Below are 16,350 nucleotides of genomic sequence, written 5' to 3' on the forward strand. Positions count from 1 at the left end.
AAATCACATGTTTTGCTGATAGATAGCACTGAGTACTTTGTGGGGTATGTTACCTTATTCAAATTGACATATATACAGGGCATCCCTTTATCGTAGCCAAAGTGTGGAGGCTTGCAGTTCTCCCCAAGTTGTGTTCGATCGTATTTACAGAAGCGCTGCTTATCCCCCTCATTTGGTGTGTCTGGACAAGACTGGAGGTCAGTCTGCTTTTCTGGGTCCAAATCTGTAGGTATGAAGAAAGGAAAACCAGAGTAAGATTTAAACTCTTACTCTGTTCAAATTTCAATGACAACTATGAAAAAAAAAAGTAAACTATTTTTGGTTTTTGGTCAAAAATGAAGCTACAAGGCAGGAGAAAAGAATCTACAAGACACAGTCCTTCTTTAATAGCAACCATTCGTATTCTTCAACTTAGTAAAAACTTCAATTGCATTAATGATCAAACTTCAAAACTTAAACCTGTAATTGTGCTATTCAACCTTGCAACGCATCTGAATTAAACAGAGTAAAGGCCGTTGATCATCCACTTGAAAGTTCCATAATATAATCATCATGCAAGCAGGAAAGGAAAAAAAAAAAAAAAAAAAAAATCTTTCTTGCACTTGAATAGTCGCCAAATTTTACCGGATTACTTTGCCAACTTTCCACAACACATTTGAACGATGCATGCCATTATTATTGAGCATGAGGTTCTATTATTGGACTGCATTTCATGGTTCTAGCTGTGTCACAAGCTGTTAGGAATACATGTGTGAAGGTCACTTCTTTTTGTTCATTTTTTTTTTTAATACTTACCGTCCCAAATTTTCTGTAAAGGGCCAGTGATTGCCTTTGCTTCTTTGGAATCTTTATCCCAAGGCAAAGTATACTTGATCTGTTCATATTTGAAAGCTGGTGCAAATGCAGCGACTGTAGGAGAAAGAAAGAGAGAAAGAAGGAAGTTTGAAAGTAGTGACAGTTTGGCATGCGTTTATATAGCCTGATAAAAGTACCTTCTGAGCCTGGCTAAAGTGGCTAACAAGTCATTACACATTAAGGATATACCTCAGGGATGATTATAATGTTGGCTGCACAATCCTCAAAGAAACCATTACTGCTGACATTGTCACTTTGTCATCATCGATCCATAAATGATACTACATTAATATTAATAAGCCTAATATGTTTGATTCATGTATGTCTACTGAATACAGACGCCTCTTTAATGCACATCAATCAGGGGGTGGAATGCCGCATACATGTGTAAGACAGTATCATGTTCATGGTAACAACAATCTTGCACTGACGCCATTCGCAAACTTTAAGGCCCATGACGCAGAATCTTCCATGAGGACTGAGCCACAATCCAGGGTTCGCAGGTTTCTTCCGGGAGTGGAAAAAACCGCGGAATAAACCGCGGTTTTTTCCACTTGGAAGAAATAGGTTTCTTCCAGTTTCTTCCGGACAAAATGGAAGAAACTCATTTTTTTCGGGAAAAACTGTTGATAAAGTTTCATAACTACCTGCAATGATTTCTAACTATGTAATAAATGGACAAGAAGCACTATAGTGTCATCTAGGTAGTCTATATCTAGGTTTGGGGCACATGACCTGCCTCTAGCATATACTGTACACAATATAGTACTAGGCTACTGTAGCATCGGACAATTAAGGGAACAACTATGGGCAAGCAATATTTTGCAGACCAGAATGGTCCTGATTATAGCCCAGTTCTTAGTTAAAAACTAGTTTCTGGGCGGAGGGACAAGTGTTCCCTGGAAACTAGTGTAGGCCTACTACAATGCACACTCATTACTACGAATACATTGACCACTATGACCATATTTTGTGGAGATTGAACTCAAGACATGAGGGTTACAGTTACAGATTCGACTGGAAGTTGTAGTGTGAAATGAGGGCTGGCTCATGGCAGCTGTGTTTAATTGTGAATGTTTGTTCTTTTGCTGTTGGAATGACAAGTCCTCCTATTAACTACAAGTTGTGATTTAGGGAGTTGCAGAATTTAAACTGTTGCCTAAATCTAATAGATATTGTTTGGCTATTTGCTTGGTGTTCATTCAGTGCATGGGCCAATCCAGGTTAATCATTCATACAGTATGGCCAATTATGCAATTCTGGTTGATAGGGGGATCGCGAGATGATAAGTAGTCCTTCAATATTGTGATTTATAAGCAAACATCTTTTGGTGTAGAAAAAAAAACCAAAATTATAATCAAAACAAAAATATCATATTTTGATGGTTTCAATGGCATGCATTTCAGTCAGATGGTGGTAAGCTATTTGTCTCTTTATCATGTATGTGGGCTGTGCTGCCTATGTGCCAATTTTTACAGTTTCTTCCAGTTTCTTCCGGAAGAAACTGGAAGAAACCTGGAAGAAACAGGTTTCTTCCAGTTTCTTCCACGTCCCCGGAAGAAATAGGTTTCTTCCGGAAGAAACCGAACCCTGCCACAATCCACAAGACCTCCCATCCATCCATCCTGCAACCCTTCACCGTGTCATGCTCAGATTGTATGGAAATTTATCGTGGACCAGACTTTGATGTTCAAAAAAAAAAAGCTTCATCAATTTCTCCTTCAGCAAGCTTCAAAAATTCTAGATAAATTTTCCAATGTCTGAGAAAATCCTGTAACCTACAGTACCAATTTCTTCATTCATTCATGACTGACTGACTGACAGACAGAAAAGTGTTCTCCACGCGCCAAAAGTTTACCGCAACCCAGTTTGAGCGCTCCATAGTTTGCAGACTCTCCTGGTACACCACATACTCATGTACAATGAGCTAAAAAAAAAAATGTGTGTCTCGTCGGGCGGTAAGAACATCGATTACACTTTCTTTTCAAATGAGACCACTTTATTAATGGGCATGATATAACCGCATGGGTGGGAGACTATTCAAACTAGTCTAATGTAGTAGTGTAGACCATATCAATGTATATACAGCACACACTACAACAGTAACCCATACAACAATCACTTTTGCCCTAGTAAGCAATTACCTAAGAGCGAGCATTTATACCCACGCTAGGAATTAACAGCCTTTACTGTATTTGCAGACGACTCGCAAAAGCACTGTAAACTTAATGCTGCTATAGTACCAAAGTAATATCTGAGTAGTTCTGATAAATTTGTTTGCAGAAGAAGCAGTTCAGCAGATAAGACTTTGTATGCATGGAGCAGGTTTCCACTGTTATCTCCACACAATTGGTGGGTATTTGGGCAATAACAAATACATACTATCAATGGATGACAATGCGTCTTCATCTGTGATGAGTTTGTGCTGTCATAAGCTATTCCAGATATGTATTCTGTTAAGGATGTAACTAATATTAAAGATTCCCCTTGTGGGAGAAGCTTTGGTCATCATGAACAATGGCCAGTCCTAAGCGGATGGTCAGACAGAGAGACAATCTCAGCAAGAAAATACATATTCCAGGGATAGAGAAATCTTACATACAGTAAACCTTAGAATGAGGAAATGTCAAAAGCCCACCCATGGTATCAGGGCTTTATATCCAAATTCAACACTATGGTCAAGTACTGTATGCCAGTTAAAGTGTTGTGGCGATGTCGCCATATCAGTTTTGGCCGATATGCCAATCCTGATATTGGCCCATAGTTCAAAATAATCAACTTCTTTAAGTTCACTTTGAACATAATTAGATAAGAAAACAAAAGGAATACCATGGAAGTATGAAATATGGAATAATTAGATGTAAATTCTACAGAAGTATACATCACGTTGCAGTTCACAGTTGCATTGTATCTGTTTATAAATTATCTTTGCTCAATCTTCAGAGTGTCTGTTGATTGTATGTTCGTTGGTCATTTTCACAAAGATTGCTGTCACTGATAAAATCTTTGATGCACAACTGTTATGTAATATACAGTCTCACAAAATGCCAGGGCTTCAAAACTTTTTCATAGCATATGTAATTTAGGGATAGTCTAACTTGCATATCAAATTTTGGTCAAGGGTTATTATCATGTGATATTCTATGTGTTAAACTCGTCTAAATTGCTACTACCACAATACACTCAAGTTATTAAATTTACATTCGGCAGCTCTGTTAAATTTAACAAAATCTCATTTGGTAGAAAACTATTAATGCACGAGCATGGCCTTCAGATAACACACCTTCCATCCAAATTTAGTCAGTGTTTTAACCTTTCCAGTTCATTTTATTTGCTGTGTGTGTATTCCAGTCCACTGCATTTAACTGCATGACACAAGGATTTTTCACGCATGGAAGAGTTTTCATACTTTATACGTTCATACGTTATGTAACAATACTCGTTGTATGGTACAGTCCACATGTACTTGTATGCACTAGAGCACAAGTTTGAAAGTTTTTTAACCTTTCCCCCCAGCACTCATTATTTGCTGTGCATTACACAGTATATAATTGTATGACACAAGGATGTCTCACGCATGGAAGAGTTTTCATGCTGTAAACATTATGTAACAATACTCTCTGTATTGGTACAGTCTATATATGTAACAAACAGTGCTCACTAGACCATCTCTCACCAAAAAACTAAACTGTAGGTGGTCTGTATAAACAGAGTTATCAGTTTTAAACTACCTGTCTACCTAATGGATTGGCCCGATGATAGAAGCAGAGAGATTCACAAGAACATGCAGGGATTGAACAAAACCGACTGGCACTGATGGCAAAAACCTGTTGTGACCTTGATGTTAGCCGAGGTGCCCCTGAAAAATACACCCAGCTGACGGCAAAACCTGCCGTCATGCCCTTTTTATACATATATATGCCCTTTGTATACCTTAAATATAAGAGCCCTAAATTACTTCAATATACAAAACTTTTTAAACAAGTTAGAGCTTATGTGCAGAAAATCAAATCCACAATTATCTGTTATTTTGGTAAAAACATTTACGCCGCCAGTGAAGAAAAAAATGTTTTGTGTCAGAATATCACTACGCTTAAGGTGCCAAACAACTACATTATTTCATGAGGCATTTTCTACATGTATGCCATTTCTCATAATTTGCAAAATATACCAAAATTTAAGGAGCTTGGAGAAAGTGGTTTACTGCCATGCTTTCTTGCAATTTTCACTCGACACTGTGGTGATCACTACTACCTACTCTGAGGAGCTTTTTACCATTCGTTTCCAAATTCCACAAGTCACTGGTTAAAATTTCTAATCTTCCACTATGTGATTTCCAATGTTCAATAAATGACATTTAACACATCTAGAAACACACCAACAGCTCCCTCCACAAATTGTTTCTACCATCAAATGGTTCTTTCCTTTTCTTTCTTATTGGTTAAATGAAACTAAGCATGCCATGTGTGCGCATTCAACCAGGACAGGGGTAGATTGATGGATGACAATGAGGTGGTGATAAGTAACTGTGTTTTATCATGTGAAATGTCATTAATATTTATGAATAATTGCCTAATCTTCCATTTAACCCTCTTTTGAATACAACAGTCCCTTCAAATCCTTTTCAAGTTATATCTGTTCAAAGTTCATCAACTCTTCAAGTCTTTCGTCCCACTTCTCACAGCCAGGCTTTCCACATATATCTAATATTGACTTGGTTTCAGTCAACATTAGTGTTCTATTTTATATGCAAGGCTAAAGTCCATCATGCACAGTTTACAACAGCTTGTATTTAAACAAGCCCCCAGGTTGGTCAAGATGCAAAGCTTGTACAAATTTGTAAGATTCCGATTCACCACCTAATCAAGGCATGTATACCACACACTAACTAACTAACTAACTAAATAACTAACAGGGAGTCATTTCAGTGCTTAAATTTTGAGCACTTTTGGAGGCTGTGAATTTCGTCTCTTACAAAATATTATAGTTCCTGTAAAAAAAAAAATTTCTAAACATCATTGCATTGTATTGGAATTGACAATTTTGCATCTAGCAGTTTGGATGGGATATTTGATCTAGATCTTGAATGGTCGGCTAAAAAAACTGCACTGCACTGCATATTAGTGACCAGTACAGCCTGTGTAGCAGGTGCTTATCAATCTCATCATCTAATCAAGGTTTATCAAAAGGAAAGTTAAATCCTGAATGGGGTGGCTAACTCCACATACCAGTGGTAAAGCCTGTGTGGCTAGTGCTCATAAACATCCCCTAACCAAGGTACATCAAAGGAAATGTAACAATGGGTGGCATACACTACTCCTATACCAGTGGTAAAGCCTGTGTGGCTAGTGCTCATAAACTACATCCCCTAACCAAGGTACAACAAAGGAAATGTAACAATGGGTGGCATACACTACTCCTATACCAGTGGTAACGCCTGTGCGGCCGGTGCTTATTAACTACATCCCCTAATCAAGGTGTACCAGAGGAAAGTTCATTCTTGAATGGGTGGCTGAAACTATATCAGTGGTAAAGCCTTTGTAGCTAGTGCTTATAACCTGCATCCCCATATCAAGGTATATCAAAGATTCGACCTGAAGATGTCAAAGGGGTTGGAGGATGAGGGAATGGGGGGGGGGGGGAGGGGTGTGAAGTGCAAACACTTCACCAATTGTTGTAAGCTATGGGTAAAATATGCTTATGTATAAGAGACTGGTAAGAGAGGAGTGATGTAAATATGAAGTTGGCCTTTCATCCTGAATGCTCACCTGGTGTACTGACATAACTGTTCCAAGTTGGTCTTGAAGAATCTATGGTCTGTAAGAACACAGCCAGCATAGCAGCCCAGAAAGCAGCTAGACAGAGGTAAAATATCGTGTAGAACCCCAACAGTTGCGCTGAAAGGAGAATTGAAAAAGCAATTCGTTTAAAACATCAGTCAAGGAAAGGCAAAATTCAAAGAGATGTTATTATATCTAGTTTTAAGCTGAAGTAATTAGTAAATATTACCAAATTTTACAACAATTTTTACCAAACCTGGCAGGTCAAGTTAATTTTGCAATTGACCGGCCTAAGAGACACTTTCATACTGTTACATCAAATACAGGTTTATAATGGGCAAATTAATGATTCCCTTTCAAATAAATCAAAAATAAAAATTCTTCAACCGCCTTGTCTAAACTTATCCCAACTTTCATACTATCAAGGATAGAGCACTTTTCAATATTTTCATCTTATTACCATGATTTGAAATGATGCAGGATTTGTGTATAAGCTAATGTTCAACTACATTGCACATCGTTTCAGTGAGGAGTGTGTACTAAATTATGACCAAAACTAATTGGATAAGCTACTGAAAATGAAATAAAAATAAGATTAAAAAGATGATCTGAAATCTCCTAGAAGACACAAAGGCTTATGACAGTGACGTTTTTGTGTATCTGTAACATTGATAGAAGCTAGCTGCACAAGATGTGAACTTGGAACTCATGAATAAAAGACAAATCAATACGACCAACAGTCACAACTAAGACATTGCCAAATATATCACCACCTCCATTGCAAAAGACTTTGTTCTTTCTTGCTTACAAATTTATCCTTCTTTTCACCAGACGTTTTACCTTTGTTTACAAACACCTAGCAACCTGGTTAGCACTATCACATAGCAGTAAAAGCTATTAGTGTAACCAACTCAAAACAAAGCCTTTAATATGTAACACTCCATCTCTCTCGTACAGTCACATACAGTACTACGGTATGGCGAGGTACATTGAGTGTTCTGTAATTGGATCAATACAAAAGACACAAGCACATACAGTTTCAATGCTCTATGTATTGCATATTAAAACCAGGGAGGCCATTAAGGCCATGATGTATGTTGATATGAATAACTTTGTTTTGCCGTTAGTTTGACAAGCACTCTGAGCAGTTTTTTTTCTCCCTCCGTCATCACAGATGAGCGGACTTCCTTCGCATCGTCCCAAATGATGTTTGATCACGCAATAAGATGTTGTCTATGTCTAGAAATACCCACAGATGTATGATGCTATGCAACTAGATACAACTTAAAGCTGTGTGCATTATTTTATAGTTAGGTATTAAAAGAACTAGGCTAATCTAGAATACAGTAGTATTGGCGCCGATAAAAAGCACCTTTAAAAACGTGGTTAGTTTATTGCGACAATTCGGTTTGTTTTCTTTTTGATGGTGACCAATCCCTTGGAATTCTTCTGTACAGAGACAAACCCTGAGCATGACAAACCACCATAAGATTTTCTGACAAAGTCCATGAAATTAGTTAAGTATGTCCTTGGTTGTCATTTCCTTCTGCTTCCTGTTAAATTTTTTATTCTAAAAATTGTGTATTTCCTTTCTTATTACAGCAAACAAAGGATTATTTTCCAGACTACTAACACGTTTTTAAGCTTTAAATTCAGTTGCTGTGCTGTAGATATCACCTTTGAAGACAAGCTTCATTTTCATGAGTAACACCTGTTTGCTGACGACAGGTATGGCCATTCGCTAAGCCAGTGCATTCACAGCATCAAATAAAAGCATAACAACATTTTGACAGAACTCAATGAATCTTATCGAACAATCATAGGAAAACAGCATCAGAAATTACTGCTGCTGCTGCTGGGAAAATTTGAGTCCCCCATATCTTAAGTTCACTACACTTTGTTAATGTTAACTTGACAACAAAATGCAGCATCAGACGGCCAAGGCAATCACTCTACTCCATGAATCTTACTGATATGTAACCTTGTTTTTGATTATGTTTTTTGATAATTTACAATTCAAAGCCATTTCTAAAGTAATTGGTGAATACAACAAGTTCTCTCTGTAGAAACACATTAAGATGAGTAAACTTGCAATTAACAGGTTGCAATCTGACATAAAGTGGCACAGATGATATTATAAACCTTCACATTTTTACCAATGTCAGTAAAGCTAATTGGAAACTGTGGAACTCTTACGCACATCTTTAACGGTCACGGTGTTTTCTCCCGTATTTCAGATAGTTCAAGGATAATGGATTACTCAAAGTGCATGTCGTTGAGAAAATTAACGGATGAAAGTTTGCTCTTTTTGTTCAAGTGCACTTTTAATCCTTTGATACAACACAACAGCAGGAAGGGAAATGAACAGACAGGAACAGACACAATGATGTACTAATCAAACTGTATCCTACTTATGAAGGTTGTACACTTCATATATACAGGAAGACCTTGCCTATACCATGGAGCTATAAACCTGGTCTATAGCTCCATGCCTATACATACAGTATATACATTTATATAGTGTTCTAACATATCACATTATATCACATCAAATACAGTCAATACCACGGAAGCCTTTGAACAGAGAGAACTTGTCCTCATATACTACAAGTGGAAAGGAGGGAGAAGATTGGGGTTAGGGAGAAAGAAAGAGGGGTGGGAGGAGTTTGGTCAAAAAAAAAGAAAATATCTCCTAGTGTGAATGAATTCATAATGTTGATGAGCCCTTGGAATCATCTACGTTGTATGTATTCCTAATTTAGAGGATCACATGTTCTGGGTGAAGTGTCTACACAGAGGAAGAGCTACTGTACATCGTTTGGATATCAAATTTAATCATAATTTTATGTGCTTATAAATAGAGGCCTGAACTACTGTACATAAAAATCTGTCCCACAAGCAATGTTATCGGTGCCTGCTCTCAGAACAAAAAGCCAATCCAATTGATTTGAAGAGCCTACAGTATCACCACCGGCCTGACCTCTATTAGGCCTTCTCTTCCAACCATGTGGAGTAACACAACTCTTACACGAGGCATCTGGACACTGCCAACCATTTTTGATTTGATACAACTGAGGTCACAAGTTTACAAAACAGGAATAATTTATTTATGTATATATGCACACATCATCACGTCGAAAGGAAACTTGCTATTAAGTTCATGCTTTGTCACTTCCAACATGCTAACTAAGACTTCCCTGAATTACAACCATGCCAATGGAAAGTGTAAACCCAACCAAGCGCCAATGGTGTATAGTAATATAAACGTATCTATACACAGGCTGAACACAGCCAAGCTGAGGATACATGTTAGAAATATGGTTTCACAGTTACTTGATACTAACAATCAGATCCTTTGTCATACTACCAATCCTATTTTAGTCATTTGCATAAAACAGTGTGCATGGTTACTGTGTCTATGACAGACAGAGAGGTATTTGAGAATCAGAATAAATCTTCTTTACCATGTAGTATTCAATTCCTAATCTACCCGAGTTTTTTCTCGCTCTCTGCATATGCTTATGCAGGTTCTCAATATCACAGTTTCCAGTCAGTGCCTATTGAAGGACAGTGTCAATATTAAACAAGATAGATAAAAGTAAAAATCAGTTACTAAAATTTAAATATTAAAAGTTGACGGTACATATACACTGTGTGTGTGTGTGTGTTTAATAAAAGATGGGTCTGATGAAATGAATTCAGTTTATATTAGATCGTGTACAGTATGTGAATTCAATGCAAAAATCTTACTAATTATAAGAGAGCAAATGTGTATATCTGCTACTTTCAACTTTGAAGAATTTGTTGGGCCATCTGCCTTGATCTACAATTTGATTATGATCATGGAAGTTGTATTATGTAGTTTTCCTCAAGTAAAAAGAGTTCCTTAATATTATATATTTCTTTTTGTATTTACAGTTGTGGTGCATCAATCCCACTTAATTTCACACATTTATTTATTGGTACTTTACAGCAATCAACAGATGGGGGAAAACCCACTGTTCAATGCCTTTCCTTCCTTACCCGCTTGCTATTGAATATGCTGCAGTTCAATGTGGTCTTTAGAAATTTGAGTTGCCATTTATAGGAGGCTTTGTTAACAGAACAGCAGTAAATCCATGTTCATTGTTCACTATTTATTAGCCTAGTATTGGCTGTGCCATGGAGGCTAACTTACATCTTTTCTGCTATCAATTCAAGTCTCTCCCTCCCCCCCTCCCCGAAATGCATGTCACATGTCATAATATATTCATAATACATGCATAATATATGCATGTCATAATATATATCGTCTGTCCCTGTGTATTCAGAACTCAACATTGTAAATTATTTGGAAAACTGTGGAAACAATTGGACCTTGTGGTTCCCAGCATGAGGCAGCAGATTCCAAACAAACACTTCAAGATTCCAGGGATGGTTTCAGTGATAAATTATATTCAGCGGGAAGGTAAAGCCTGACCGGTTATATTCCAACAGGGTAGAGTGACAGTTGAACACAGATCGACAATCTACCTAGATGAACTCAACATGCTATGGTAATATGTATACATACACTATATCATTCATTCAGGGTTACAGCTGAACTGTCCTCCCTGCTGAACTTAAATAAAGGAATCGCTTTGCTTATTCCCTAAAAGAAACAGAGCTATAAAATCCACAAGGTTCATGAATTCACCTTGCAATAACACAGAACTATAAATTTCTTACAGCTTATAAATCACCATGTACAACAGTAGTAACTGGGTGCCGTCACAATAATGACACTAGGTATTATATACACATCTCAGGGTCCAATCTTGAGTTCACCTAGAACCATACAGTAGGTCTATCCATGCACTCGCAGACAATGCATGATATATAGTAGCAAACTGCACTGCATCTTGAGACCAGCAGCGATCAATTACTCTCACATGCACGCTAGCAGCGTCGTCGCACTACCTCCCGACAACGCAGAATCTAAATGTCATCATCGCCTGTAACAAGCCAGAGCCCATAGGACTACGACACGCAGCAGTCGGCTTACACCGCTAGCGACTAAAAGCACACTGCGAATTTGAAGCGGGGAATGAGAGAGAAAGAAAAAAACATAATTGAGCAGTTTTAAAAGAGAGCTACATTACGAAGATGAATGGCTTCTAAATTCGAGACAGAAACCAACTGTATTGATCGATGCTGTAAGTCGGCTGGTACAGTAAGGATCTTTAATAGCAAAATGGACATATTAATTCGGTTTGCATTCCATAGTCAAAAGAAAAAAAATTCTACTGTAGGCACAAATTTGGTTAAATTATGTACTGTTTAGCACAATCGTTGGATCATCGATTATTCAGTATTGACTTAATATCATTTCCTGAATTTTATATATCAATCTGTCACAAGTTCTAAGAAATATAAGAGATTTCAACCCTTTCAAGCCACCATAAGGATAGCAATAAATCAGGCGTGTCTATCCAATGTGTAATACTATTGTATTTTAGAAGGACCTTAGTAGTACAAAATCAAACAATGGAACATTCTTATCAAAGGACCTACTGACCTTAAGACTGAGGGTGCAAATTACAATTTAAAGTGATAGTATTTTAATTTTATATAAATATATATATATATATGTGTGTATACAGTAAATATGTATAAACAAGTGATTGCAGGATCAGTCACAAATAACTTAACACCATCCACTTTAACAAAGACCTATTGTGTAGATGTATAACACCTGACCTACAAATGTGATCCCACAGATGTCAAGGGTGCAAACTGCCAAAACACAGCTGCTGTGAGTGAATTTGCGCAATTTGTTTGAGAGCTAGGGGTTCAAACTATCTTACAATAGCTAAACTGAAAATACCTGTAGTTAAAGTTACATACTGCTGTACCCATTGAGTCTCACTCCTGCTATACCATGCAGTGAAATCTGACCATTAAAGCCGATGCACATGTACTGTACATATACGTACAGTATGTGACACACAGTAAAATCTCAATTTGACAGGACACACAATAAGACCAGAGGAACATTCTTCAATCAGCCCAGGTATCCATTAGTGAAATAATATCAGTCTATGACACTATGTGGTCTCATGTAACTGATCTGGCCATAAAACAAGAATTCAATCAAGATAACGGAACAAACTTGACAATCAAAGTCACTATCCATGTAAGATGGCATTAAAATGGAATGCATGAACAGAGAACATTTCCTTACACCTCTGGTATTGCAATTCAGGTCGGGACCCCTCCTAAGAGTCACACAAAAGTTTCTGGAGTGTTGCTACAAAATAGTAAAGTAAAAAATGAGGTTAAAATTTGCTGAATGGGAAGGGGGCTTACTTTCCTCCATGGAACCCCTTCTGCCGGCCCCCCCCCAACATCACCCTACTGGAAGGTCACCAAGATGATGAAGGTGAACACTTGGGCCATGAAGCCGAAAAAAAGTTTGAATACCAGGGCCTTTACTACATCTAGTGTTACACTTAACACTTTCCTAAAATTATTTAAAAATTAAATCCAGTCAAATCAATACTGACAACATCTTCAACTAATCAATGAGAAATTCTGCAATTCTAAGACTTCAATATGTACAGTACAAATCAGTATGCATCAGTTTGGGTATGGGTACTGTATGACATCCAATCAAAAGAGCATACTGTACATATCACAGAATACTAACTACTGTGCAATTATTCCTGTACACTTGAGTGCTAAAGTGTTTTTTTGGAGGCTTGGAGCACAACATTTTAACACAATTTAATTATCTACATGTATTGTATATATACAAATACACCACAACCACTTCCATATAGTAGTACCAATTATTTTTTTTTTCCAGCAGTTAATGTAAATTTGATCGGTTTGTTCATGGGCAGACTACTAGGTAAATTTGAAAAATCATTATTTCTCTTCGATTTATTTGTGGAATCAAAGTGCACAAAGCCAAGGTGATTTACTGCTGTATTAATTGGTAATTAAATCAGGACAGATTAAAAGAGTAAGGAAACACAGTCCTAAAACTGTACCTTACTGTGTAACATGACAACTGTGAACAGCTACGAAAAATATCCATGATCCAATCTATTTCTCTCCATTGGGCTTGGTAATAGGGAACATTTGCAAATTATATAATCAAGAACTGTTGTGCTACATATAGCCAACACCCAGGATCACATATTGTAGTATCATACAATAATATTGTATCATAACAATATCACATAAAAATACACAAAAATATTGCTGCATAAAATATTACATGGTACAATGATATATTATGATAACAATTATCAATGACAGCTAGCACTGTACATGTGTATTTAAAGGTTGTAACATTTTAGTATATAAACATAGACTTGTAGAGTATTCAGAAGACCATAACATTAGGCTTGGCTATGTAAGTGTGCCTGGGTATTGTGTATTGTTGTACCACAGACCAATTGTTTATCCTAACATTCATCTTTACTACTTAACATAGTCACTCATTTATTTTGAGAAATCCATTGCTTTCACTGCCACTTATAAGATCCAACACAGACATGCTTGGTATTGCGTTGGCCAGTGAAGAGTCACATTTAAAGAAAAAAGTTTGACTAGCCCTCCAGTCCAGTGTGGTACTTAATCAACTTCAAGTCATCTAATCCTAAAAATGTTACTGATAAAGATTCACCAAAAACAACAGACAAATAAATGATTTGTGTGGGGTGAGAGGTGAAAGATGGAGTGTGAATGACAAGGAACTACTATAAAATTTAAATAACTTGAGAAAAAAAAAAGAAAGAAAAAGAAGTACCCACACTACCGGATGCACAATACAAGAACTCACAAGCACATCAATGAAGTACCATACAGTATGCACTTAAAGACACGCCTTTGCTATGCGACAATGACTAACAAAGTATCTTTACCTGTTCCATACCGACTGAAGCCTACTACGATATTACGGTCAATCTTACTTACAGTATGCCATAGATACCTTTCTCTAGGCCTAGTCGATAACAAAATTTAATCTCGGTTGTGCAAAGACTGTTCAGATGCCTGCAATATTCTCAGGCTTGAGAAATAATCGACACCTACTACTGGATACCACCTCAAAGGTCTTCTTATCAAACCGAGCTACTCAAGGAGAAAAATAGTACCTAGTGTGGAATTTCAATGAAATAGGATGAAGCTTTCTCTCTGTCATAAAACCTTGATTAAAGAGCTAAGGTGTCATATAAAGGTTACGTTGGTATGGTCAACTTGCTTTCATTAGGCAAATTGCCTGGATATGGTCGGAGATGAAATGGACTTTATTTTAATTACTATATCAAAGCAAGGTCTTGATTTCCACTGTTTTTGTCTCAGATTTATGTGTTGAGGCACTTTTAAGATAATGAAAGGAATATACTCAGTGTTTGTTGGGCTTGAATGTTCTGAGATAACTTTTATTATATTATTTTATATACTGCACTGGAATGGATTAATAAATTTGCTGCAATTAAAAAACATATCATTAATTACTTAACATATGAATGGTAACAGGCCTACAGTTAGTAGAGTGTTAATGATCCTCGCCACTTGCACAAAAATGCCAGTGCATGAAAAACCTACCGGCTAAAATCAAATTCTAAGCTGATTTTTCATTCAATTAGCACAGGATCCACATTAATCTTGCACTGACAGAAAAATACAGGTCTTGTATCTTTTTTCATTCACTGGCAGACAGTGAAATCTGCTGGCATTTAGCCAGTAAACAGCTTGAATTTTGAGGATCGGGTTAGATAGAAAACATTATAACTGTGTTACACAAGATTCAAGAGAGAATTAACTACAAATGGCACATTGCTACATATCCTTGCATCAAAATTATTCAGCAATTTTTGAATTGTGTTGTTACTATAAGATTCATTCTCCTCAATACTGAGCAGTAAATGTTACTGCCCTATTGACAATCATTCTACGACCAACTCGATCGATTATATTGATCTCAATGAGCTGCTTTGAATATTGTTGATGGCAAATGTGCCATATAACCATTGGCTGTGCCCTGCTGTCATTTTGTGTTCAGGGGTGGCTGCACCTCTCATCAGTGGCCATTTTATATGGAACCCCTTACCATGCAAACTACTGTGATCATATTACTGTATGTTGAATGGTGAAACATGATCACTCAAATAGACCTCAGGACATCCAATTTTTCTCATGGATGTAAAATAAAATACCTAAATCAAACCTTCCACATACAGTAGAGGAACATATTTTGGTACCCGTTTTCGTTTATACTCAACCTTTGGCAAAATGTAAACAATTTTTACATTTTTACCCATTTACCCATTTTTTAATTTGTACCCATGCTCTGATATTTGCACCTTCCTATTTAAAACATTAACACTACTAATACATTACACCCAACACATAATCTCTCTCTCTAAACAGTTCTCCCTGATGCCTTACAAAACCAAACTCTCTCCATCTTGCACACTTTACTTTTTCCATTGCACCGCTAAAAATTTTCAGCACTTTGTGATTCCCTCTGGATTCTTCATCTTCATATAGACACTGTAAAGTATAGTACGAATGCAATGGTCTTGAGAGCAGCTGCCAGGAGTTTATTTCAATCTCACTCTATTTCTTTTAGATGTTGCTATGGAAATCTATGGATTTTTCCAACCTCCCACCAGTAGCAATGTATATGTACAACATACAGTGCTACTTTTCAGGGCAAATTGGTTGAGCAAAATCGTGATGG

At 36.9% G+C, this 16,350-nt stretch overlaps 1 protein-coding gene across 1 annotated transcript in view; it reads right to left on the minus strand.

Moving 5' to 3' along the window:
* LOC139974730 (sodium/potassium-transporting ATPase subunit beta-1-like) overlaps positions 1-16,350 on the minus strand; it is a 30,368-nt gene that overhangs the window by 6,372 nt on the left and 7,646 nt on the right. Inside the window, exons 2-4 of the mRNA XM_071982104.1 lie at positions 6,624-6,752; positions 796-909; positions 54-223 (exon numbers count right to left, since the gene is read on the minus strand). Coding sequence (XP_071838205.1) covers positions 54-223; positions 796-909; positions 6,624-6,752 — 413 coding nt within the window. The remainder of the gene's footprint in view (positions 1-53; positions 224-795; positions 910-6,623; positions 6,753-16,350) is intronic.

Source organism: Apostichopus japonicus, chromosome 10 (assembly GCF_037975245.1).
Source record: "Apostichopus japonicus isolate 1M-3 chromosome 10, ASM3797524v1, whole genome shotgun sequence".
Lineage (NCBI taxonomy): Eukaryota > Metazoa > Echinodermata > Holothuroidea > Aspidochirotida > Stichopodidae > Apostichopus > Apostichopus japonicus.